At 42.4% G+C, this 24,416-nt stretch overlaps 1 protein-coding gene across 2 annotated transcripts in view; it reads left to right on the top strand.

Annotated features, from left to right (window-relative positions):
* The window catches only part of SH3RF3 (SH3 domain containing ring finger 3), a 211,195-nt gene that overhangs the window by 131,804 nt on the left and 54,975 nt on the right, over positions 1-24,416 (top strand). For both annotated transcript variants that reach the window (XM_035114298.3, XM_060273399.2), the window contains exons 2-3: positions 8,957-9,229; positions 17,910-18,005. In XM_035114298.3, the coding sequence (XP_034970189.3) occupies positions 8,957-9,229; positions 17,910-18,005 (369 nt within the window). The remainder of the gene's footprint in view (positions 1-8,956; positions 9,230-17,909; positions 18,006-24,416) is intronic.

The raw sequence follows: 24,416 nt of genomic DNA, 5'->3' as shown, positions 1-24,416 counted from the left end.
GACCAGTGGTCAGGGGTGATGGGAATTGGAGTCCAAAAACAGCTGGAGATCCAGGTTTGGGAAACTCTGGTCTAGAACATGGTGATTTCTTCATCCATTAAGGGCATGTGATAAATCAGCCATAAGTGGAAGTGTCATATGCCTTTCATATTTTTTGAGCTGTAAGAATTATAATTCTTGACACTAGTTCTTTAGGGTATCTCCAAGTTATTTCTCTAGCCATCACACCTAGGAAATTTATTTTTCTTCTGTTGTATCTGTAATGGACATTTTCAGTTTATAAAAGCTTGTGGACTCCAACAAAGTAGTTTGGTGGGGTGGGGGACAGGGAGAGTTATAGATATCCTATGTGCCCATCCCTCTGTTTAACCAGATGTCCTGTATTACATGTTTTCTATGGTAAGAGATCCTTGTAAATTCATGGTTAGAAAAGTAGCCGAAAGGAAAGGAAGCACGTGTTTTTAAATAACATGCATATAACATTTGAGAACTTTTGAACCTGAAAAATGCAGCATTGGCTTAGGAGTAGCCTTGAATGTATAAATACTAATAGCTATGTTGGAAGGAAATTAAGTTGCACAAATGCTTTGATACCTCTGAAAGGAACCAAAATTAAAATTCCATGAAAGAACACGTGCATTGTGTTAAGCAAACAACAATGTTCTGTGGCGCTTTAAGAACTAAGGTTGCAATTCTACACACACGTGCATTGCACTAATCCCCTCATTTTACTCAATGGGACTTACTTCTGAATAGACATGCAAGGAATTGTGTTGTAAGAATGTTACTGTGAAATCGACTTCTGTATGCCAGTGCAAGTTTGGCAAGTTCAGGAAGTGATCACTCCAGTTGGCAGGTAGGTAAATGGGTACAGAGTGTGTTTGGGTGGGGGCGAGGGCTATACAGTGATGTAAAAAGGATCAAGAAAACATGGCATTGAATATTTTCCAGTACGTACCCATGTTAGGTATTCTATGTTGTAGACACCAGAGCACCAAAGTGAGTCTTACGTAAATGTGCTCTGACAGTTCATAGGATTTGACATAGCATTTCCAGTATTTATTTAGATCCCCTTTTAACTGAAACCCCCTAGAATCCTACTGGTCAAACCACAGGCTTCCTATGTTTCTCTTAACAGAGCTGAACCAAAGCAAGTTTTGGCACAAGAGTGCCAACATCTATACCAAATCACTACACCGCATTATTTCTTGACCTTTCCATCAAGTTGCTGAACAAAGTTGCACATTGTTCTGCTGAACAAGTGGGCATGTAACTTAATCTGTCAATTGAGATCTGCTTTATCTGCGGAGGCATTTATCAGTTCCTTCCATCTTTTTTAATTCCTAGTGCGGTTTCTTCTTCTTCTTCTTCTTCTTCTTCTTCTTCTTCTTCTTCTTCTTCTTCTTCTTCTTCTTCTTCTTCTTCTTCTTCTTCCTCTTCTTCTCATAAGTAACTGAACAGTTATCACATGATTGTGCCTTTTAGTTACAGTCGAATTGCTTCAAATTATTGCTCCGGGCGTGAAAGGCTACATATCATGGCGTGAATGCTCCAATTCATCAAGTTTCTCTTCCCTGCTGCTTCCCTCTCCACCCCACCCCGACTTCCGCCTGTTGGAATTATTATAACACATATATATATATTTCAGTGAGAAAACTCCTCTCCCTTCTGGATACAGCTGATGCGATTTCCCATAAGCTGTTATGCATGACAGAAACCATATGCTGAATCCTTGTCCTGGCTGCCTGCGCGAAGCATCCATCAGCACTCGGAGAAGCTCCTCTGAGTTCTGCCACACGTCTTGCACAGAGTGAGAAATCGGTGCGATGCTTTCCGAGTAATGAGCCGCAAAATTAGCATTATGGGTTTTAATTGTTATTAATGTCTTGTACTGGCCATTTGTTGTTTCAATGCCGGATGGCCCTCATGCGGGTGTCTTTTTTTCTTCCATCCTTCTTCTTTTTTGTCTCACCTCTACATTTTTCTAAACTGGCTGCTGGTGGTTGTTTCAATGGAGCTTAATTCTGGGCCACAGAACCTGTGGTATGTTAACTCCAGAACCTGTTCCCTCCTTCGCAGTGTAGTTGTTGTGAGGAGGATAATGGAGGGAGAAGCACAGTGTGTTTAACTATGCTGCCCTGGTCTTCTTTGAGGACAGCAGGGTAAAAATAAATGCAAAAAATAAAAGGTCTGGAACTTGTAAGATTCTGATCCTGATCTCATAGAGAATGACACCTTTGCAGAACAGCACCAGCCCAGGATCTGGCAAGTGTGCTGGAGGTGAGAGGTCTTTCCTGGCCTGCATGAACCATCTCCCGCTTCACACAGGCCTGGGAAGTGGATTGCAGCCTGCCTGCCAATTGACCAGTGGCTGACTGAGGTTCCCTAATGGACCAGTCTGCATTGGGTGCTGGTGGCAGGGGGGGTGGCTCTGTCCCACCACAAAGGATGGAAAAATAGTGGACTGATCTCCTGGATATAGCTTGCAAGAAGGGACTTGCAACGCACAACTATAAACAATGCCTGCTATTGTCCAGGGGTGTCGTAGAAAGTAACAGCAAAAGAACTGCCTGTGTCCCAAAAAAACACAAGTACTGTCCATGCATACCAGAACAAAACTGTGTAAGAAAGTAACAGTGGAGATGTTTAGGAGAACTGCAGATTAATTTTTGGCTTTCCCATGAAATGTGGTTTGGCTCTGCTAGAATGGTTTGAAATACTCTTCTTCCCTCTTGTTCCTTTCCAGAGCTGCGAATGGTGCAGATCTGCACACTTAAAATAGTGATCTTGTAAATAAGACTGTTTAAGGGCTAGCCTGCTAAGAGGCTAGTATCTGGCATTTCAGTGCGAGCCATGGAGGAGGAGAAGTACCCTCCTAATAATAATTTATAATAATAATTTATTATTTACACCCCGCCCATCCGGCTGGGTTTCCCCAGCTACTCTGGGCAGCTCCCAACAGATTAAAAACAGAATAAAACATCAAACCTTTTTAAAAAAAACACTTCCCTAAACAGGGCTGCCTTCAGATGTCTGCTAAAAGTCAGATAGTTGTTTATTTCCTTGACATCTGATGGGAGGGCATTCCACAGGGCGGGCGCCACCACTGAGAAGGCCCTCTGCCTGGTTCCCTGTAACCTCACATCTTGCAGTAAGGGAACCGCCAGAAGACCGGGCAGTGTCTGGGCAGAACGATGGGGATGGAGACGCTCCTTCAGGTATACTGAAGGAGGCATTCCTAATGGAAACTCAGAATACTAGCCTTTTAGTAGCCTAGCAAAAAAAAAAAGAGGAGGGGAGGCACCTTCTGCCAAACAGATTAGTGAGAAGTGATGGATCTGACAGATTGGCTTCCCTCCAACCTAGCATGGACACCAAGCGGATAGGCAGAAAGTGGACAGGAAGATCCGTCCTTTCTTCCCCAAGCTGCATAGGATTCCTTGTTAAATGCAAAGCTGCAGTAAAAAGCGTGCTTGCCCTGCTTTTGTACTATTCAAGTCATGTGTGAAGGTTGTTAATACTGGATCCAAAGGAGAAATAGACTTTTTTAAAAAAGAAAAGAAAAAGAAAGAAAGAAAATCTAATGCACTTTCTAGCAACTAGAATCCAGCCAATGTAAGTTTTTAATGACTTTACAGAAGCTGTCAAAGCAAAATGTGGTATGTGTCTGTAAATGCTCTAACTCAGGCTTAAACCTCTTTATTACTGGAAAGAACTTGTGGAATCTTAGTTCTGCGAGGACACTCTGTTCAGAATCCTTCCTTTCCTTTCAAAACCACAATTCCCAGTGTTCTGGGTTAGGGAGATACTTTGAACCTGTGTACATTTGTAATGCTGACATTTCCTAAGGCTAGAATTGAAAGAGAAAAGTTAAGTATGCCCCTAGAGTATGGTTCATGCTCAGTATTTTGTTTGATGACCTCTCTGCATCCCCTTTGAATAGATTCTTTTCTTTCAAAAGTCCCTTCAGTTTCAAAGGGGTTTGCCATGTGACATGGGTGGGGAGCTGTCTAGTGTCCAAACACACACATCCACCCTCCCCTTGGGTGGCTAGAACTGTTTGCATGGTCCTTTGTGTCTCGGCCTTAATTGTTTGAGCTGTGTCTTAAAATATTTGCTTCAAATTCCTGACTGGTGTTGATTTTTTAAGGCAATAAGGTCACCTTTTGTAAGCACTGCATTGAAATATTAAGAAATGTGCTGAATAGACCTTAGGGGGTTTTTTTGGTAGAGATCATCTTCATTGCTGGAGCTAAGATAACCTTTGACATCCTTTCACTATTTCAACTTTGAAGCTAATTCACAAAGTAACTTTATTCTAGTACTCAGGAAATATTCATTTTAAAGTATGGTAATTATAGGACAAAATCTTCCTTTGGTAGAATTACAGTGGTACCTTGGTTCCTGAATAGCTTAATTGTCGAACAGCTCCCGAACACCGCAAACCCGGAAGTAGGTGTTCTGGTTTGCAAACGTTTTTCGGAAACCGAACATCTGACATGGCTTCCGCAGCTTCCGATTGAATGCAAGAAGCTCCTGCAGCCAGTTGGAAGCTGTGCCTTGGTTTTCGAACAGTTTCGGGAGTCGAATGGACTCTCAGAACAGATTAAGTTTGAGAACAAAGGTACCACTGTATTGGCAACTCTCCCCTTCTATTGTTCTCTAATCTCTGTAAGGAAAGATCCTGCAGTATCTATACTTATTGGTAAAGTGAAGCCTCTGGTTCTGATTGGTTCATGATCATTCCAACTACTCAGGAAACAAAGTGGTTTGCAGTGGAAGTTCTCTGAAAGAACGGAAGCTCATGCAGTTGCTAAGAAAAGAAGGTTGAGAACTGGAAAGAGGTACCGGAATATAGAAAAGCTAAGAAGCATGGAGCCCAGAGACAAGGTGGTTGGCTAAAGGAAGGATACAGCGTATGCAATTGACTGTTAACAGGAGGAGGGAAGGTTGAGCGAAAAAAAAAGAAAGATGAATGCTGAAGAGACCTAGAACAGAGTCAAGAAACAGTCGTTGCAAAATCTCGCAGCAGAGCTTGTGAGGGCCATTGGGGGGGCTGACATCACACACACGGTGCCAGGATGTTGGGAGGAGCTGGGGGCGGAGCTGAATGCGGCAGCCATGTGGCTCAATGGCTTGTGGCTCCTCCTTGGCCTCCTCTTGGTATCGCCACAGTCGGGAGGCTGCTTTGATCCTCCTTCCCCTCTACGGCAGAAGGAGGAGGAGCAGAAGCCTCTGCACTTTATGGGCATGGAGGGGCGGACTGTAGCTCAGCCCCAAGGAGCCAGTGCCCCTGCCTCACAGTAGACTGTGGCTTAGCATAAGCATGTGGGCATGTGGATTCCCATAGCAAAGATTGTTTTGGTCTTCTGCTGCTGTGCTTTGGTGAGTTAAGTCTTAGTTTTCAAACACAGACTTGTGGTTTAGCTCTCCTGGACAAACTGCAAGCCATAATAAACCATAGAACAAGCCATGGTTATAGTTCATGGTTGGTCTGGTACACACAAGCCCAGACAGTTAGCCAAACCAACCCATTGCTTAGTGCAGCAGAGCAAAGGAGCTGCAGTCTCCTTGTCTGAAGCCCATAATACCAGCATTTAAAGGCAGAAGTTGCTGCATACTGAATAGAAAATAGAAACAGGAATGCTTTGGGATGGTGGCCAAAACAACAGGGCCAAAGGAATTGGGACAAAGGAGGAGGTTGGCAGAAGAAGTAAGTTTAGGTAATGGAGACATGGACTTGGGGAGAAAAGAGAAGCCAAGGAGAAAGTAGCACTGGCATGAGTTCAAGGAGCAAGAGGAGTTGGTCAGTGTTGCACAGTAGAAGATGGATAAGCAAGAGAGTTTTTGAGGTCTGACCAGTGTGGACTAGGCTGCCAAAGAGGCAGAGGTCAGCAGATAGTGGAGAGTGAAATTTCATATATTGATTTAAACTAACCACCCAATTCACTGGTTGCAGGCTTCTGGTTACCATTTAATTGCCTTGTGATTGTTGTTTGTCAATTTGCCAGCAGGTAGTTTCTTAAGTGCTACTGTTTGATTTGGCTGAAACATAAATGCAGAATGATTGAGTTTCCAGCATATCATTAGGACCTCGCTAAAATACTTCTCTCTTTCTCTCCCTCTGTTAATGCTTCAGGCTTTCTTGTCAGCACTGATTGATTGAAACAGTAAAGAAACCTTCTGCAGAATCCAGCACTGTGCAGGAAAACATTGACATATGTGGAGTAGTGACTTTTCTATGCTCCCTTGTCCTCCAACTCTTGCCATTTTTGTGGCAGACTTAAATCCATAGTAGATGGGCATTCTTGTTTTATTTCTTGTTAATGTAAGAAATGCATGGGGGAATCAATATGACTAATCAATTCCCCTTGTGCTTTCCTCCTCCCCCTCCTTTTGGGTGGAGGAGTTGCTTTATTGTGAAGCTACATTTTCTGGAAAACTTTTTTTTAAAAAAAAAACACACACCAATAAATCAGGGCAGCTACAGGAAACAAGAGAGGCAGTGGTGACATGAGCTGCCATGATGCTAGTTTAGTAATGGAATTCTGCTGCTTCCTTTATTCAGGGTCCTTTCACACATTGGACTCTCCTTCCTTGGAGGTTTTTAAGAAGAGGTTGGATGGCCATCTGTCATGGATGCTTTAGCTGAGATTCCTGCATTGCAGGGGGTTGGACTAGATCAGTGGTCCTCAACCTTGGGCCTCCAGATGTTTTTGGCCTACAACTCCCATGATCCCTAGCTAGCAGGACCAGTGGTCAGGGATGATGGGAATTGTAGTCTCAAAACATCTGGAGGCCCACGGTTGAGGACCACTGGACTAGATGACTCTTGGGGTCCCTTCCAACTCTACAATTCTGTGATTGCACATCATTCTGTGTTTGCCACAGTTTACACTTGAGTAGCTGCTTGATTGCGAACACCTGTTCATTACTTGTACACACATACACATTCGTAGGTATACATTTAAGATGTGCACCTAAAATGTAACGTGTGGAATGAACATCAGCCATGAGCAGAGATTATTTGCCTCTTTTTTCTATCCTGGCCGGCATTTCTATTCCAGCGCATCAATCCTGCAATGAATAGTTCCCCTTTTGTTGATGTATTCCATTGTTGAGGAAGTGCAAGAATTAGATAAAGAGAATGGCAGCAACATAAAAGTGGAGATGGATTTGGGTGGAAAAAAAGGGGGGTGTTTTATGTTTTGGTTTTGCTTGGTTTTTGGTGAATATTCCCCTGACTCTTGGGGACAATCCATGTGAACATTATTGCATCTTGTTTTATTGTTACAAGTTTTCAGTGTTGTTGTTTTTAATTTTATCTGTAATGAAATTTACATTGCCTTGGATCGCTTTCTAGGCAGAAAAGTGATTAATGCATTTTATGGATAATTGATGAATTAATATTGAATACGGCACACAGAGAATTTCGGTGTGCTGAAACCGACTTTAATAATTGACTTTATACAAGTCCTGTTTATGACGCTCATTTGCACATTATACTAAACCATAGACCATTTTCCACAAGGAAATCTTACCCACATTTTCCCTCCCCACTAGTTCATGGAGGAAATAAACACCATCCCTGGCTTAGAGTTACAACGGAACCAGTGTTTGCTAAAAAAAAACACCATGCTTGGTAAACTAAGAGCAAACCCTGGCTTCACCTCATTGCTTGTTTGAAATGAAGTAATCCACAGCCCCAGGTTTGAACATAATTATAAGATAGTTATTATATTTTCTTTCGTCCCAGCAAGGAGTGGGAGCAAGGTGGGCTGTAAGCCATGGTTTATGGTTTACTGTGATATGCAGTTGAGGTCTGTGTCATGAAACATTTTTTTTAATGATTTGTACCAGGACAAATTGAAACAAAATATTTTAAGTCTTGTGTTGAAACCAATAAACTATTCCAGAGTCCCAAGGCCAGCTTATCTTCATTATCTTGGTCTATCATTATCGCTTGGTGGATGAAACAAATCAGGGACAGATTAGGGAGGAAAAGAAAAGGATATGAAACAAGTGTCTGCATTTCTTTGGTTGTCACTGAAGCTATCCATGCTGTCATTTTCCAGATTGTGAATTTGCTATATAGGTAGTGGTCCTAACTGAAATCCTTCATATTGTTTTTAAAAACAGTTCTGTGTCTCTGTTAGTCATAGGAAAGTGAATGAGCTAAAGATGATACTTTTATTAGACTAATTCTGTGATTGAAAAGGGGTGCAAGTTGAAAAGTTATCATCCAGACCAAAGCAAAACAGTGTTGTCTTTTTAATCAATGAGGATTAGTTTAAACAAAGCTCAGGTACCTATGTTGTGTCTCTATTGGATGATTCCCCACCCTCAGAAATCTGCAAGGCGGCCAATATGTTATTTCTCATGAGAAGTGTATATTAACCTATGACATGAGGATGAGTCAGGGTAGTAACCACATTTGGGAACGTTTGTGTGCCATTTATATGAGTATTTGATCATTTATTGAGCAATGTTATGAAGAGAAAGGGAAAGCGTGTACTTAGAAATCAAAAGTTACAAAACTAGGAGATAGAATTGTAAACTAAATAGCATTATGTTTAAATATTTTACTAACACTAAGCACCCAAGAAAAATAACTACTGCTGATGGAAAGGTCAGTCTTCTTTCATGAGAGTTTTTTCTTCCCTTGGGTCAACTAACTTATACTCAGAGTAGACCCAATGAAATTAGTGGTCGTGACTAAGTTCGGTTCATTCATTTCAATAAGTCTTTTCTGAGTGAAAGTTAGTTAAATACAACCCCATCAGTGAGCAGATGAGCCATATATGACCGCCAAAGGACAAACAAAAATTGAAACTAATAATGCTGAAATATGCTTGGTGTGTAAATCAAGTTATAATAGTAAAAATGTGAAAGAGTATATCCTAGTGTTATAATTGATTTAATCACATTGCATCATATCCTTTTGTTGTTGCTGCAGAACTCTCAACTTCCCTACGGAAAAGCCCTCTATGCTTATGAAGGCAAGGAACCCGGTGACCTCAAGTTTAACAAAGGAGACATTATTATACTGCGACGAAAAGTAGATGAGAATTGGTATCACGGGGAACTGAATGGAAATCATGGCTTTTTCCCAGCAAGCTATATCCAGTGTGTCAAGCCCCTCCCACCAGCTCCACCTCAGGGCAAAGCACTTTATGACTTTGAAATAAAGGACAAGGATCAAGACAAGGACTGTTTGACCTTCACCAAGGTAGTGTGAAATGTTGCTTCCCCTCCTAATGAGTATCTCTGTGATTCAAACTGTGCTTGTTCCAAAGGAGACCACAGGAAAAGAGTCAAAACCTTTGGCCATGCTCGTTTTATTTATTATAGCATCACATCTCAGTGTTTATGGTGAAGAAGGAGAAATACTTCCTATATATTATTATTATTATTATTATTTGTGGATCCTCTGAAATTCTGTGACATGGCCAAGCTGGTTTTAGGCCTGTCAGATTCTCATGCATGAGAGTTAAGGTGCTTAAACTCAAGTATGTTCATAAGGCAGGATGGGATTAATTTAGAATTCCCAGAAGAGGCAGTAAAGGCCCATCAAGCTGAACTCCCTGCTATATGGCAGCGCTGTCAGTCCGTAGCCCCACAGAGAGCAACTTCTGCATCCAGGCCACAGAGGATGTGCAGTGGAAAAAAAGGTTCTTCACCAGCAAACGGGAAATTCCTTCTCAATTCAGTGCTTAACCTTCAGCTTTTGTTGAATGTAGGTTACTTTATGAAACTGAAAATGGATTGGTAATAGGAGTGGCTGTTGCATTAGCCCAGGGGTCCCCAGACTTACGGAGCGGCGGGCCGGTGCCCGCCGCGCCGACCGCGCGGTGGGCCGGACTGCAGGGGAGTGCGCGCGCAGCGGGCCGGAGGGCGGGGGAGTGCTCGCCCGTGCGCATGCGCACACGCACACGGGCGGAAAAAAAATCGGCGAAAATCGCTTGTGCGCATGCGTATGGGCCTCCCCCGACCCGGAAGTGCACCAGAAATGACCTCTTCCGGGTCGGGAGAGGCCCGTACGCATGCGCACAAAGGATTTTCGGCGATTTTTTGCCAATTTTTCAGATCGCCGCTGCGCCGCGCGCCGTGAGAGCGGGCGGCGGCAGCGGGCGGCGGGGGTCGTCGCGGGCCGGATTGGAAGGCCGATTGGGCCGCATCCGGCCCGGGGGCCGTAGTTTGGGGACCCCTGCATTAGCCCTTACTGCCCATAGGGCAAAGCCTAGAAAGCATTGTTATTGATATAAGCAAAAATCTGCCCTTATTCCCTTATGGGGTACACAAGAGCCCTTATTGGGTTCTCCATCGGTCGGAGAATATAACAGAGGCCAACCAGAGAAGTTTGAGAAGCAAAGCCTTTATTTTTGCTGTTGCAGCAGGGTCCTTCCCTTATATCATTATGGAAACAACTGACACCATCTTAGTTACTGTATGTAAGAACAGCAAGTTAGAGGTGTGTTAGGCAGGGCTTTTTCTCAGCCAGAATTCACCAAAACTCCGTTCCGGCACCTCTCAGGCGGGTTCTGGCACCTCTCTAAGAGAATGAAGGGGCATTCTTTGTGTGTTCCGGCACCTCTTTTTCTAGAAAAATAGCGCTGCTGTTAGGAATTGTATGGGACTAGATGAATGGATTCATGTTCGCCTAGCTCTTTACCTCAGCAGTCTAATGCTACATGACACAGCTGAAGTTTGGGGTTGGGTAAACAGAGCCCTTATGAGAGGAAAGCAGTGGGATATTATCATTTTCCCAGGATATGGTTAAATACTGATATATAATCATATGACGATGCATTCATAGGAGTCACCAAAGGTCTGTGAATATCACTGTGACTAAAGGAACCTTAGCACTTTTAATCCTAATCCCTCTGTGTTACAACTATTTAGAGGGGTGGCAGTCGCTTAACCGTATCTGGAGGCTGCAGGTCTCTAAATAATAACCAATCACTAATGCATATTGTTGCTTCTCTATGGTAGCCATAATGGGAATGGCATGTTTTCATAAACACGTTCCTGCATTTTACTTTCCTGGAGTAACTTTTTGACATTAGTTGACAAACGACTTGCTGCTGTTTCCACCTGTGCATTACAGCTGTCTTGCTCCTTTGTGTATATGTGGTGTCATTTTCAAATACAAGGTTTCCCCCTCCAAGTAAGCACTTATAACTGCTTCCTCATCCATCTTTGCTCGTGTTGCCATCCTCCTTTACCAGTTGCTGCTTTGTTTTGCCTCGGGGACTTTGATTGCTTCTCCACAGTATTTCTTTTATTATTATTCCTACAGCTTCTTTCCTACTATGCACCCTGTCACCCTAGTAACTGTGTTTTTGTCTCCTGTCTTCCCTGACAGCCGGATAATCTATTTCTCATCTCGGGACTTCACTCTGTCTTTATTTCATCAGGCTTTTCTATGCTAATTGTAGCTGTCACCTTGCTGATGAAGCTCTTCCTGTTTAGATGGGTTTCAGATCCCACACACTGCTGAAGTCAGTTAGCTCAGCTCCTCCGTGAATGGCACTTGCTCTGTGTTGTCAGTCAGAGGAATCTGGAGACCCTGGGCTGGATTTCAATCTCATTTCCATTAATGACTCTGCAGTGAAGTCTGTAGGGTTGCATGTGTCAAACCCTGCATAAATAAGAACAGTATGAGAAGCGTTCGGCCTTCTGTTAAATCACAGTCTGATTCACTTAAAGCGTTATGTGGGGTATTTAGAAGTGACTGCATTAATGAATGCATTCCAGGGTCCAGTCTTTCAAATTCACCAGCGAAACATATTACTATAAAATAATGTGGTGTGTCGTTGCAACTATTTCTTTTTTCAGTGGGATTCAGGTCAGGCCTTTCAATCTAGAAACTCAGAAGCCGCCTCCTGGCCACCGCATTCCTGATCAGGCAGCTCCAGATTTTCTTTCCCATCCCCATTTGCCATGTTTCTATGTTGTCCCCCACATTCTTCTTCCAGTAAATAAGCAAATAGCAATCTGTTGCCCTTTGAATTAAAAAAATGCTTCCTAGCTCTCCTTATCAGCTTTTGTTTTAAAAAATCCTGCACCTTCAGATCACCTCTGAGCATATGTAGAGTCTCCTTCCTCATTCCCCCCCCCCCAAAAAAAGGATCGAGGAAGAGATGGCCTGGGACATGATAGAAGGCAATTACTCAATGAAGAGCAGGAGCTTGTATTCTTCTGTGGCATAGCTGGTTTCTCTGTATAGCAGCAATAGGGGAAATATTGTACAAACAAGCATAAGCACCATGCAAAATGCACTTCTCACATGACTCTCCATATGTTGTCTGACCATCCCTAGCTGGTTGACTCTGCTGCCGAGGGCTGTCAAACGATATCTGGAAAACCACAGGTACCCTATTCCTTTCCTATACAGTGGTGCCTCACAAGACGAATTTAATTTGTCCTGCGAGTCGCTTCGTATAGCGAAAAATTCGTTTTGCGAAGCGGCTGCCATAGGAACGCATTGAAGTGCGGTTTCCCATAGGGTGCCTCACAAGACAGGGGGGGGAATCATCTCGCAAGGCACCCTATGGGACGGGGGGGGGATCGTCTTGCGAAGCGCGCCATAGGAAACTTCGTATTGCAAGTCTCCATTGAAATTGCAAAACGCTTTCGTTTTGCGAGTTTTTCATCTTGTGAGGCATTCGTCTAGCAAGGTACCACTGTACATTGATTCCCATAAAGAGATATTTCCCAGGCTTTTCTGAGCTTTTAGCTGGTAACAAATGGCATGGCCAGGCATGCACTCCTAACACTGATTTCTCATTCACAGTTCAGAGCATTACTCAACAATTAAAGTTAGAACTAACTCATATAATATAATTAATATGATACAATATAATATAAAGGTAAAGGGACCCCTGACCATTAGGTCCAGTTGCAGACGACTCTGGGGTTGCAGCGCTCATCTCGTTTTATTGGCCAAGGGAGCCGGCGTACAGCTTCCAGGTCATGTGGCCAGCATGACTAAGCAGCTTCTGGCAAGCCAGAGCAGCACACGGAAACACCGTTCACCTTCCCGCCAGAGTGGTACCTATTTGTCTACTTGCACTTTGACATGCTTTCAAACTGCTAGGTTGGCAGGAGCATTGACCGAAAGATGGGAGCTCACCCCGTCGCGGGGATTCGAACTACCGTCCTTCTGATCGGTAAGCCCTAGGCTCTGTGGTTTAACCCACAGCGCCACCCGCGTCCCGGGATAATATAATATATTAGAGGCCTATTGTGCAAGTGATCAATTTTAGAGCTGGGAGAAGGGGGGTTACCATGCGTAGTATTCAACTATTATTATACTGGGTGCCACCCTGCATCCCCACTTTTATCAAGCTAGAATTATTTTTTGTTGGTAATAACTGTGATTGATGAGAATACCAGCATTATATCCTTAGCAAGCTATCCTGAAAAGAGTGTTTTCTTTCTGTATGGCTATAAATGGGCTCAAGCATTTATTACCAGCTGGCAAATATTGACAATAGTGATAGCAGAACACTGCATGCTATGATGCCATTCTGCCATCCTTCAAATATTTCCATTACTCATTTTGGTTGTGCTTTCTTAATAAAGTGACCTTATTTCATGCCATGTCATGCGGTATATCTGGGTTTGAGACATATTTTCATGTATTCCCCCCCCCCCAACAAAGAGCTGATTCTACCTTTTCTTTTGTAAATCAATCTTGATTGAAATTATGGATCTTCAGCATAGCTTCTGGCAGTAGTTATAAAACGGAATTGCTCATCTTAACAATACCTTTGGGAAGAGACTGTCAGACAGTGACTAATTCTGAAGCCTTTTGGCTACAATAAACAGAAGAAAGAACTTAAAGTGTCACTGCAAAACAATGGAAGGTGCATTTGAAATAACAAGTTTCCCATCTTTTGCTGTATGGAAATCAATATGCTGTGTGGGTTAGCAAGTAGTGAAGAAAAGATGCAGTTGCACTTCATTAGGTCTGTAGACTAAACACAGGTAAACATGTGGATTTTCCTATAGTGGATGGAAAGGGGTCCTTGAGTGGGTTGTATCTCACACTCACTCCACTAGGCAGACTACATGCAAATAGGGACTCTCTCTTTCTCCCTCAGTGTTCCCAACCCTTTGTTGTTTTGTTTCTCGGTTTAGCTGGGAATCTGAGGGATTGCACAGCCTTGTGCTTTTCCTTCAAGACATCTCTTTTGTTCACCAATTAGCAGGGTTCGGGGAGAAGGCAAGTTTGTGTTTCTTTGGAGCCTGCACCAGGTAGAACTCAAGGGAGCCTAAAAGACTTGCCAGCATTGGTTCCTCACTGTTGCATGGGAATGGAAGCCATCCACTGAGGCGCAGCTCCCACAGGTTCCCTTCTCCCTGGAACTGGTAAAAACATGTGCTTCAGTCTTCCTCTGTAACTTCCCTAGTAGCCTCTCTGAACTCTCTATCCTGCCACTCCCATTGCCCAAATCCCATGTCACCTATATCTCAACACAAGTTCACCCTGTTACATTGAGGTCTGTCATGCAGCTTGCCAGATCCCCGGTGGCCTTCTCTCTTCTTACTTGGCAACAGTAATTCCCTTGTCTCTCTCCCTCTCTGTATAACTACTACAGCGGTACGTCTACTTACGAATTTAATGCGTTCCGAACGCACATTCGTAAGTCGAAAAAAATTGTAAGTCGAATCTTATAGGAATGCATTGGGAGAAAAAATTCGTAAGTAGAAAAAATCCTATCTAAACTGCATCCAAGATGGTGGACGGAGCTCCGTTCGTAAGTAGAAACATTCGTAAGTAGAATTATTCGTAAGTAGAGGTACCACTGTATATAACTACTAAAACAGCTATTGGTCCAAGCTACCATCTGCCTCCACAGTACTGATATTTCCTTCTACTGACCTTTGTGGTACTGTAATTTGATATTTTCATGCAAACTTTTTATGTGTCGCCTGATTGTAATTCCGTCTCATATCAGTGTAACTCTTCCTCTGGTGTGCCATGACACTGAGCTGATTGGATACACATCTACACTTTGGATACACATCTACACATCTACAAGGTGCATTGATTGGATACACATCTACACTTTTGTGTGTGTATACGTGACCAAGGACGCATGGTAACAAATAGACATATTCTTCATGAAGTTGTCTAATCTTTTTTAAAAGTAAAAATGAACATAAAAAGCCAGTCAGGACGGACAGAAATCAACCCTATCAGATCCATGGCTTGAGATAAACTCAGGGAACCTATGGTAACTGATCAGAGTCAGGGCTGGGCTGGGTGTGTGCTATAATTCCACAACAAACACAAAATGTGGCATTGGGCAAGCGTTCTTGCTTCCCAATAATCTTCGTCTTTCTTTGTTAGTTTGACGTTTCTAGCACTTGGAACAGCTATAAATATGTGCTTGGAATTTTGTGGGCAACCCCTGCTGTGATCTCAGAAGCTAGACAGAAGGCTGAGATAGATTCCCAGCGGTTAGGGTGGTTAGGGTGGTACTTCAGTGCTCCGTGTCCCTGTCCATGAATAGCAAAACCAGAACAGATTGTGCCAAATCATCACATTTGCAAAATAAGGGGATGCTGCAAAATTAAAAGGAAGGGGGGTGTCAGGATTGTGCAGAATTTTCTAGGAAGAAGTTTGGTTAAAAAAAACCCTGTGCTTTTCTTTGGGAATGCTCCACAGTATCAAATATGGATTGACAGGTGCAGATTTTTAGTTTCTGGTAGTGTGAATTGCACATAGCTCCGAGACCCATAAATCAATAATTTGCATGTTATGTTATTAGTGGGGAAGTACAGAGACAAATGTTCTCACATCTGCTGTATGCACATATAATGTGACATTCAAATCTGCTCTCAATCAGAAAAGGACATGGAGTGATCCATAGAATTTCTCAATGTGATGCTCAAATTAATCTTACAACCCTGGCAACAGCTGTGCTTTTCTCCAGTGAGTGTCAGTGAGTGTCATCCCACTGACTTCTCTCCAGGCATATATGCAAATTCTGCAACTGCAGTGGAAGTAGGATATAGGCAGGTACATCTTAGTCAGTTTGAAAGGGGGGTTGGGAATAAACCGGGAAATGTGTCTCCCTTTTTCAATATATTCAGTCATCGGAGTACAGTCTTCTGAAAGACTGCATGAACTAAGCAAATGTAACAAGTAGAAAGAGATTTTGGGTCAACACTTTGAACCAATATACAGGTGAAACTCGGAAAATTAGAATATTGTCGAAAAGTGCATTTATTTCAGTAATTCAACTTATTGTTTTTTATTTTTCTTTCAATTTTTACAAATGCTTTCTTTTTGAAATTCCACAGTAATAAAACAAATAGTTACAATAATACAAAAATAAACATTGCTATTACATTTCATTAAGTACATTCCATTTATAATTGACCCACCTAATGACAAATAATTACAATTACAACAAATAAAGGCTTGACATATCTTGCTTTGCATGTCATGCATCTATCTCATATATTGGTTTCACCTTTCAGGTTGCGTTACTGAAATAAATGCACTTTTCGACGATATTCTAATTTTCCAAGTTTCACCTGCATTCTTACAGATTTCAGTTTTCTATTTCATGAGGTGACACATCATGTGTTTAACGCACATGACTTTCCCCAGGGAATCCTGGGATCCAGTATATTAATGGTGATGGAAATCATGGCTTTGTGAGGGCTAAACTACAGTTTCCAGGATTCGGGGGGGGAGCTATGTTATTGAAATGTGTGGAGTGTATGCAGCCACAAATTAATTTTTATCTTGGGAAACAAGTAATAATATGGATATTTAGATATAGATTACTTATATACAGTAATGTAATTCTTTTACACTTTCAAGTAGTTGGAAAGTATTTCTTCATACTAGAAATTGTAGTATTGGTGCAGGATTAAGTTATGGTACAGTGCTCTTGCTTCATATACCGGTATAACCTGGTACATGGTTCCTTTCATAGATGCCAACTCCATAGGGCCGGGGGCCCTCCAATAATTCCTGCAAGTTTGTACTTTCCTCCTTCCTTCCCTCCCTTTTCTGCAATGGCTCCCTGTTTGTGGAATGCTCTCCCCAGGGGGGCTCGCCTGGCGCCTTCATTATACATCTTTAGGTGCCAGGCAAAAGCATTCCTCTTCTCCCAGGCCTTTGGCTAATTAAACAATATATGGCCTTTTAAACTGTGGTGTTTGTTTGTTACTATGTTATGCATTTTTTGTGTGTTTTTATATTGTAAAGCGTCCTATGAGCCTTGAATGAAGGGCAGTAAATAAATGAATGAATGAATGAATGAATGAATGTTTGGAGAGTCACAGGTTCCCCACCACTACATTAACCCCTTGGTTGGTGTACATGGTGATCCATTCTTTTTCTATCAAGTGAGACACATCACCAACATTCAAAAAAATAAATGGCAAGGAGGGAGAACCTACGACCCTCCAGTTGCAGTTGGACCACACCCTCCCAGTATCCTTGGCTAATGGCCATACTGGCTGATCTTCATGGTGTTTGGTAATTTAATTGATTGATTGATTGATTGATTGAATTTATATACCACCCTATACCCGGAGGTATCTCTATCCCTGCCAGAAAACACTACAAACACATTGTTGAAAACCTCTTTGAGCGGTATATAAACAAACAACATTAAGGTGACTAATATTGTATATCTTACAGAAATTCCTGTTCCTATTTTACAATGGCTAAATAATGCTAATAATTGGCCTTTGGTCTTCCCATTGCATTAACAGTTGGAAAAGTAGGTTGAAAAGTATAACTAACCATGTCTTCCCCTTATGGAAGACCTGGTTGCTACTTGGAGAGCTTTCTTCTGTTTTGCTTTGTGGCAAACAAAGTGTCAAAATCTGCCTATTTGTATATTATGTTGTGATCTCTGTCTTTTTTTTTTTAGGATGAAATTTTGACTGTCATCAGGAGAGTAGATGATAATTGGGCGGAAGGAATGCTGGGAGATAAGATTGGAATATTTCCTATCCTCTATGTAGAGGTAAGATCAGATTGTCATGTGGTTGATTACTGAGAAACAAAGCTGTTTACTGTAATATTGGCGCTTCTAAAAGAAAAAAAAGTGAAATGCAAAGCCCTTTGGATGGTGTGTGGGTGTTTTTTTGGGGGGGGGGGAGCATTGAATTATAATGAAGCTCTGATATCGATCCTCTGCTGAAAAAATAAAATATTGTTCAGTGTAACTGAAATCCATGCAGCCAGTATGCTCATGAAAATTTTCAGAGGCTTTTCTGTTTATAGTATTTATAGCTTAATCTCAGTTGATACATGTGGGAAATGGGAGACTACAATCAAAGCAAAAACTTTGTTTGATTTGCAGCCACTGTAGAATGAAAATGCATGTTGCCCCCTCATTATCCCATTGTCTTCCATTTCCACGAGTCGCTCACATACTGTTTAATCATCTCCTGAACAAACTGGTGGCTTCTGTGTAATACCGGAATTCTTGCTAGCCAAGTTACTCCTCTAATTTTATGGGTTATTAGAAATGCTGTTGCCTAGGAACTGTTTGCTTACATATCAGGAACACAAGTGGAAGGCATGGCCCAGTTGCAGTTTCTTGATGGTGCAGTAGCCTGTGGCGTCCCACTGTCACACAACTGGGGCTTCTTATTGGCTTATTGGTAATGTATGCAAGTAGTGATGAAATGGTTTGGCCAAGTTATGTGAAGGATTCCCAGAAGGATGCATTCCTATAATGTGTAAAGAATATTGACTATAACAAATTAGGCTTCTAGGTGGGGGGTTTCATATTATAATATGATATTGCAAAGAAGTCGTTGGCAACCATTTTCTTTAATTTACCAAATTTTCCTTTTTTTTAATTGAACGGTAATTCCATATTAAGAGAGGGTAGGAATGCCAACACATCATATGGATGCTACAAAAAAAAACCCAAACATCCTGCATGCATCCATATTACCTATTATCATTCTCATCAAGATAACTGGAGATGTTATCTATAGTATATATTACAATGAAATAATTGAAATGCAGTGTTGGTATGGGAACTACCCACACAATTCATCCAAACCATGTTGTTCTTCTGGCTTGCAAACATTACTGCTGTAGCATGCAGTCCTGACCATATGGATTGGATGCTTCATGTTGCCAAGATCACACAGGCATGGAGCCTAAATGAGCATCTGGTGGGTGTGGCTTTAATCAAGTGAATCCTACAGGGACTTGGATGGATGACCTTTGAGGCTCCTTGCAGCTCTCTGCCTTTACTCTTCAACCCTTCACTGTAGGCTTGCAACAGTGCGGAAATTAGTATAGCCTAATGGTATTTCAGTGTGGAATGTTTAATGCCTCGCATCTTTCAGTTTTCTGTGGTGGTTCCCACATCCCCACCCCCAAAACAAAGGATGCAAGTTAATGTTCCAGGAAATTCATTTTGTAAAATATTCAGTGTAAAACCAGTGGTATGGACAGCTTGTTTGGACAGCTTGCCTGGAGGAAGTTTGCATGAGCACACACGTCCGTGCAAAGCATCGGTAGGGAGCGTGTGGGCCTCTAGATGTCGCTGGACTACATATCCTTGACCCTTGGCCTGGCTGGGGCTGACGGGAGCTGAAGCTGCAACATAGCTCAGTTAGTAGGTTATGAGACTCTTAATCTCAGGGTCGTGGGTTCAAGCCCCATGTTGGGTGAAAGATTCATTGCAGGAGATTGGACTAGTCAATCCTTGGAATCCCTTCCAACGCTACAATTCTATGAAAAAGCACATTTCAGTACAGAAGGAGTCTATGACCGCTCTGCACTGCGGATATAAATTCCTCAACTGACAAGAGGTATAATTTCTAAAATAAGGATTTAGTAACTGTTGTTGAAACATCGACTGCTTATGGAAGCTTAATGGCTGGTGATGTTCTCTTCTCATGATGTTAGGTGCAGGAAGATTATCTGATTAAATGATACACAGTGGGATTCCCTTAGCTGCTGCATTTATATTCATTCAGTGCACCAGGACTAAACTTATTACTAGCGTAAAGCAATCTTGAGAGGAATTTGCAGCCAAAAACATTCTGGGAACTGAAGGCATAAGGTCTGCTACCCATCTTAACTCATTTTGACACTGAATAATGCAATCATGATCATAAGGCCTCTGTCTTTAGTGGTACTTTTAGCATTTCGAAGCAAGATGTGTACAAACTCACATCTGGGAAATAGAGAGATTTTTTCCAGGGCACAATTTTTTCCAGGCACTTACCCTCAGTCGTCCTCCTGTACTGCCAGTCTCTCTTTCCTGAAGAGATATCCCGGGACAAAGAAGAAAAGATAATGGAAAGTTTGTCACTTTCTTATAGAATCGTAGAGTTGGAAGGGACCACAAGGATCATCTAGTCCAACCCCCTGCAATGCAGGAATCCTTTACCCAATTGTGGGACTTGAACCCACAGCCCTGAGACTAAGAGTCTCACGCTGTACCTACTCAGCTATCCACAGGGTTGTAGGGCAGACAAGTGTGAATTAGGGAGACACAAATCTATGACAGTAAAGCACCCTTAAAAGGAGCAGTAGGAACTGATGGTCAGGGGCACAGAGCCGCCCTCCCAATTGTACCACTGCAGGCAGCAGCAAGATCAGGGCTGCAGAGGAGCATCAAATTGCCTATGCCTGCACCTTTGCCACCACCCACTCCCACAATCCCCTGGTAAGTGCAGTGCCATCTCACTATGCCAGCTGCTCCTGGTTCTTAATCTGCATGTTGGATTGTTGTTTGCTCTGATTGAGCATTAAAGAGCAGTTTTTTGCAGGGCAAAAAGGAGCCCCAAACCACTCAGGCACAGAGCTTTTAAGCATAGGTCTGTACAGTACCTGGAAAGAGCACGGCAAAAGATAAGTCTATATAAGCCCTAATTCTTCTTCTTCATTGCCTTCCTCATTGTTCTCCAGGAGTTAGAGAGCAGCTCCAGGAGTTAGAGAGGGAGACTTTTCCACACATGGAGGCTCTGCACTTTTTATTTTTAGTTTCTGAACTGTGCAGGGAACACCTGCAAGAGGCTCCTCACCACGTAGTTGCTCTCTAACCCCCGTTTATGTGGTAATAACCAATTTGTCCTTTGATCCTAACACCTACTGAAAGCTTTGAATGCCATGCACTGAGGAAGGAGAAGGGAAAAAGGGAGTATCTTAGATTTCATACTTCTCTGTATCACTGAAATCTATAACTTAATTTTTTGAATGTCCCCAACATTCAAAATGTTAATGTTGCATCTCTCCAACAGGTGAGGTATAGCTTTACTCTTCTGGACTTTGTAACAAGGTAGAACAACAAGAAATATGGGGCATTAATGTAGGGGTGCAGAACCTGTGACCCTCAACCTAAGATCCAATCCTTTGTATGGGCTTCCTAGACATGAGTAGTCAGGTAGTCTTTGGAAGGATAACAACCAATGTTACCTGAGATGCCAACTAGACAAATTAGAGTAACACCACTCCAACAAACATTGCCCAACAGTGTAGAGTAGGCAATAAAGAGAACACCTGGAGCCAATTAGGGTCCCCCCCCAAAAAAATCCCACTCAGCCCCTGGAAAACAGACAACTAGCCTGTAGACCCACACTACGAAAGGGTGGGTGCTGAATAAAGAAGAGGGAAGCATGTGGGGTGGAACAAGCTTAAATAGCCCGTAACCACCTCTTCCCATTGGGTGAAATCACTCTCAGGTCATAATGTCTTTCCCTAGGGAGATATCACCTCCCACCCCCATACCTGCCAAGTTGCTGTCAGAGAAATAAGGGACCAGGCCGGAAATAGCAGACCGGAAGGAGCCCTGCCGCCATTTTTGAACTGGGCGGAGCATGCTCAGAAGTGACTTTTGATGCTGCTTTGCCCAGTTCCAAAATGGCCGCCGCGCCAGAAGTCGCACTGCAGCCATTTTGGAACTGGGCAGAGCAGCATCAAAAGTCGCTTCTGAGCATGCTCCCCCCCAGTTCCAATATGGCCGTCACGCCAGAATAAACCAGGGGGAAACAAAAAAATCCGTTTTTTCAACTAGGAACAGCTGGGAAAACGGGGATTTCCCGGGGGAAACGGGAGACTTGGCAGCTATGCCTCCCCCCTTCTTCCAGGGGAGGGAGTGTGTGGCAAATTTGCCTCCCACTAAATGGAGCGAATGGCATTCTGACTGCTGTAGAGCTTGGAACCCACAACTGAAATTCTGACAGAATAATTCTATAAATAAAAAAGTAGAACATGTATCATTGGGCTCTGTTAGGGAGCCTTTAACAGAACTAGATTGTGTTCCTTGTCAGCAACTCACAGTCGAGGAAGAGACAGGATGTGGAGTTACGAGGTGAAGGGATTAAAACGTCTACGCAAGGATTCCAGCCCTAAAATGACTCCAAACTGTCAAATATGGAATTAAATGTGTCTTTTTAATACTCTGCATTCAGAGCATGTAGCATTCCTGATAACGGTTATGAACATGGAAGATTCCCTCCCACCCGCAAGGATTTTTTTGGCTCAGATACAATACAAGTGTTAACGTTTTCTATCCAAATACTGTAGTTGCTGGGGAGAGAAGAATTCCCAGTCCACTAGCCAGAGATAAATACTTATTGTTGCTGCATGCATCATTTGTTTTCATTTTGCAAGCTCATGATGACATGCTGTTCTAAGCACGCCCTATTCTAATACACAGCATTCCTTTTAACCTTCGCAAATCTTGGAAACAAATAACGCTTGCTGGCAAGTAATAAAGATACTGTTTAAACCATGCTGGTAAATAAGTGTTCCTTGAATGTTGCAAAAAAAGAAGAAGAAGAAATACTGGGCAGTGGGAAATAATGGTTCAGTTAGAATCTCTGCAAATATTCAAGGGTGCATTAATCACTTTCAAGATGGAGAAGGGTTGTGATAGAGTGGAAGAAGACTTAGGGAGCAATCCTCTACACAAGAAATTGGTGGAAAGCAAGCTGGTGTACATTAAGCCAGTGTAAAGTTATGCCAGATCCAAACCCCATTCAGGAGCAAAGGGAAAACATGGGTTTATAATAGAGCTGGAATTACGCTAGGTTTTTTACAGGTCACACGACTGAGCTGAACAGAGTTAGGATCCAGCTTAAGTCCACCTGACCAATCCCACCCCTGCCACCTTCCCAGAACACCCCTTTGGGGGGTACTTACACCATTGTCAGCACAGTTAACTGAGCCCCAGCTTAGCCAGCATGAGCAAATTAAACTGGTGTATTTGGGGCTAAGCCATGGTAAGTAAATTACATCTTCAGCTGAGCCGGAATTAGAAACTTAATGTTGGCCCAGCCAGAGATCTGCTGCATCCTAAATGGCATCCTAAACTTGCTAAAGCCTGCCCCCTAACACCTGAATGGTTACATATTTACAAACTTATCTCCCTCTTTATGAGCTTTGGTATATTTTAGCAGGCTGTTATAGCAGAAGGGGAAAATATGCACCTCAAGTATGGAGTGGATAGGCCTAAACCTTCATGCTTCAGGTGAGCAAAAGAAGAAGTCTGTTTTAATCTGTTGCTGCAAGAAATTAAGCACACTTAAGCCCATTGATTTACACTTGAGTCTCTGCTGAATGCGTGTGTGAACAGCCACTAGATACTGGTACTTAGAAGTCCTACATAGGGTGAGTCTTCTTTGAAATAACAGCAGGGAGTGTGGGAGACAGTCTTCCAAGGCGGATGAACCATTTCTAGAAAAAAAATGTGCTCTGTGTTTGCCGGTCCCTGCCCAGACATAAATTAGCAACTCAAAACAATACAGTGATCAATGTTGAGAGCTATTGTGTAGCACTTAATTTTTCATAACCTTTTTTGCTGTTCGTAGAACCTCCATGGGAGTCTCATTTGTCCAAATAGCTGGCAAGAAGAGGAGAGGCCAATTTTTTAAAAAAGTTCAGAATTATATATATGCGAATAAAACAGATGCAGTACTGTATTCTCTTAGGGATACCGTGAAGTGGATACACAGTGAATCTGGAGTTTTGTTTAATCAGTCACCTGGTAGTGGGGATACATTCTAAATATTCTTCCCAATGCAGAGATCAGAATAGCTTGGCTTCTCCCTTCATTAAGGGAGCAGAACCATATTTGTGAAGGAATGTGGATTGCATTTTCTTCCTCTATTGAAATTATTAGGGAGGCTGTTGCTGCTGGGAGAGCTCTTGTGTATGCATCAGTGGTCCAGTGGACATTACTTCTAAAAAAAACCACTGGACAAGTCCAGAATAATTTATAGATTTAATAAAAAGCATTTAAGCTGTTGGCACACAAGATGCAGGGTTTCTTGTACAAAAAGAATCCTTCACCTACGAAACAGTTTATAAAGGAGAACAAGCACAATCCATACACCGTATCAGTTTACAAAAAAAATTTTCTTTTAATCTTGCACATACAAGAGTCGTACTTTTTCAAAAT

Source organism: Zootoca vivipara, chromosome 4, assembly GCF_965207765.1.
Source record: "Zootoca vivipara chromosome 4, rZooViv2.hap1.1, whole genome shotgun sequence".
Taxonomy (NCBI): Eukaryota; Metazoa; Chordata; class Lepidosauria; order Squamata; family Lacertidae; genus Zootoca; species Zootoca vivipara.
The sequence above is the reverse complement of the archived record's forward strand: the minus strand, read 5'-3'. Positions and strand labels throughout refer to the sequence as shown.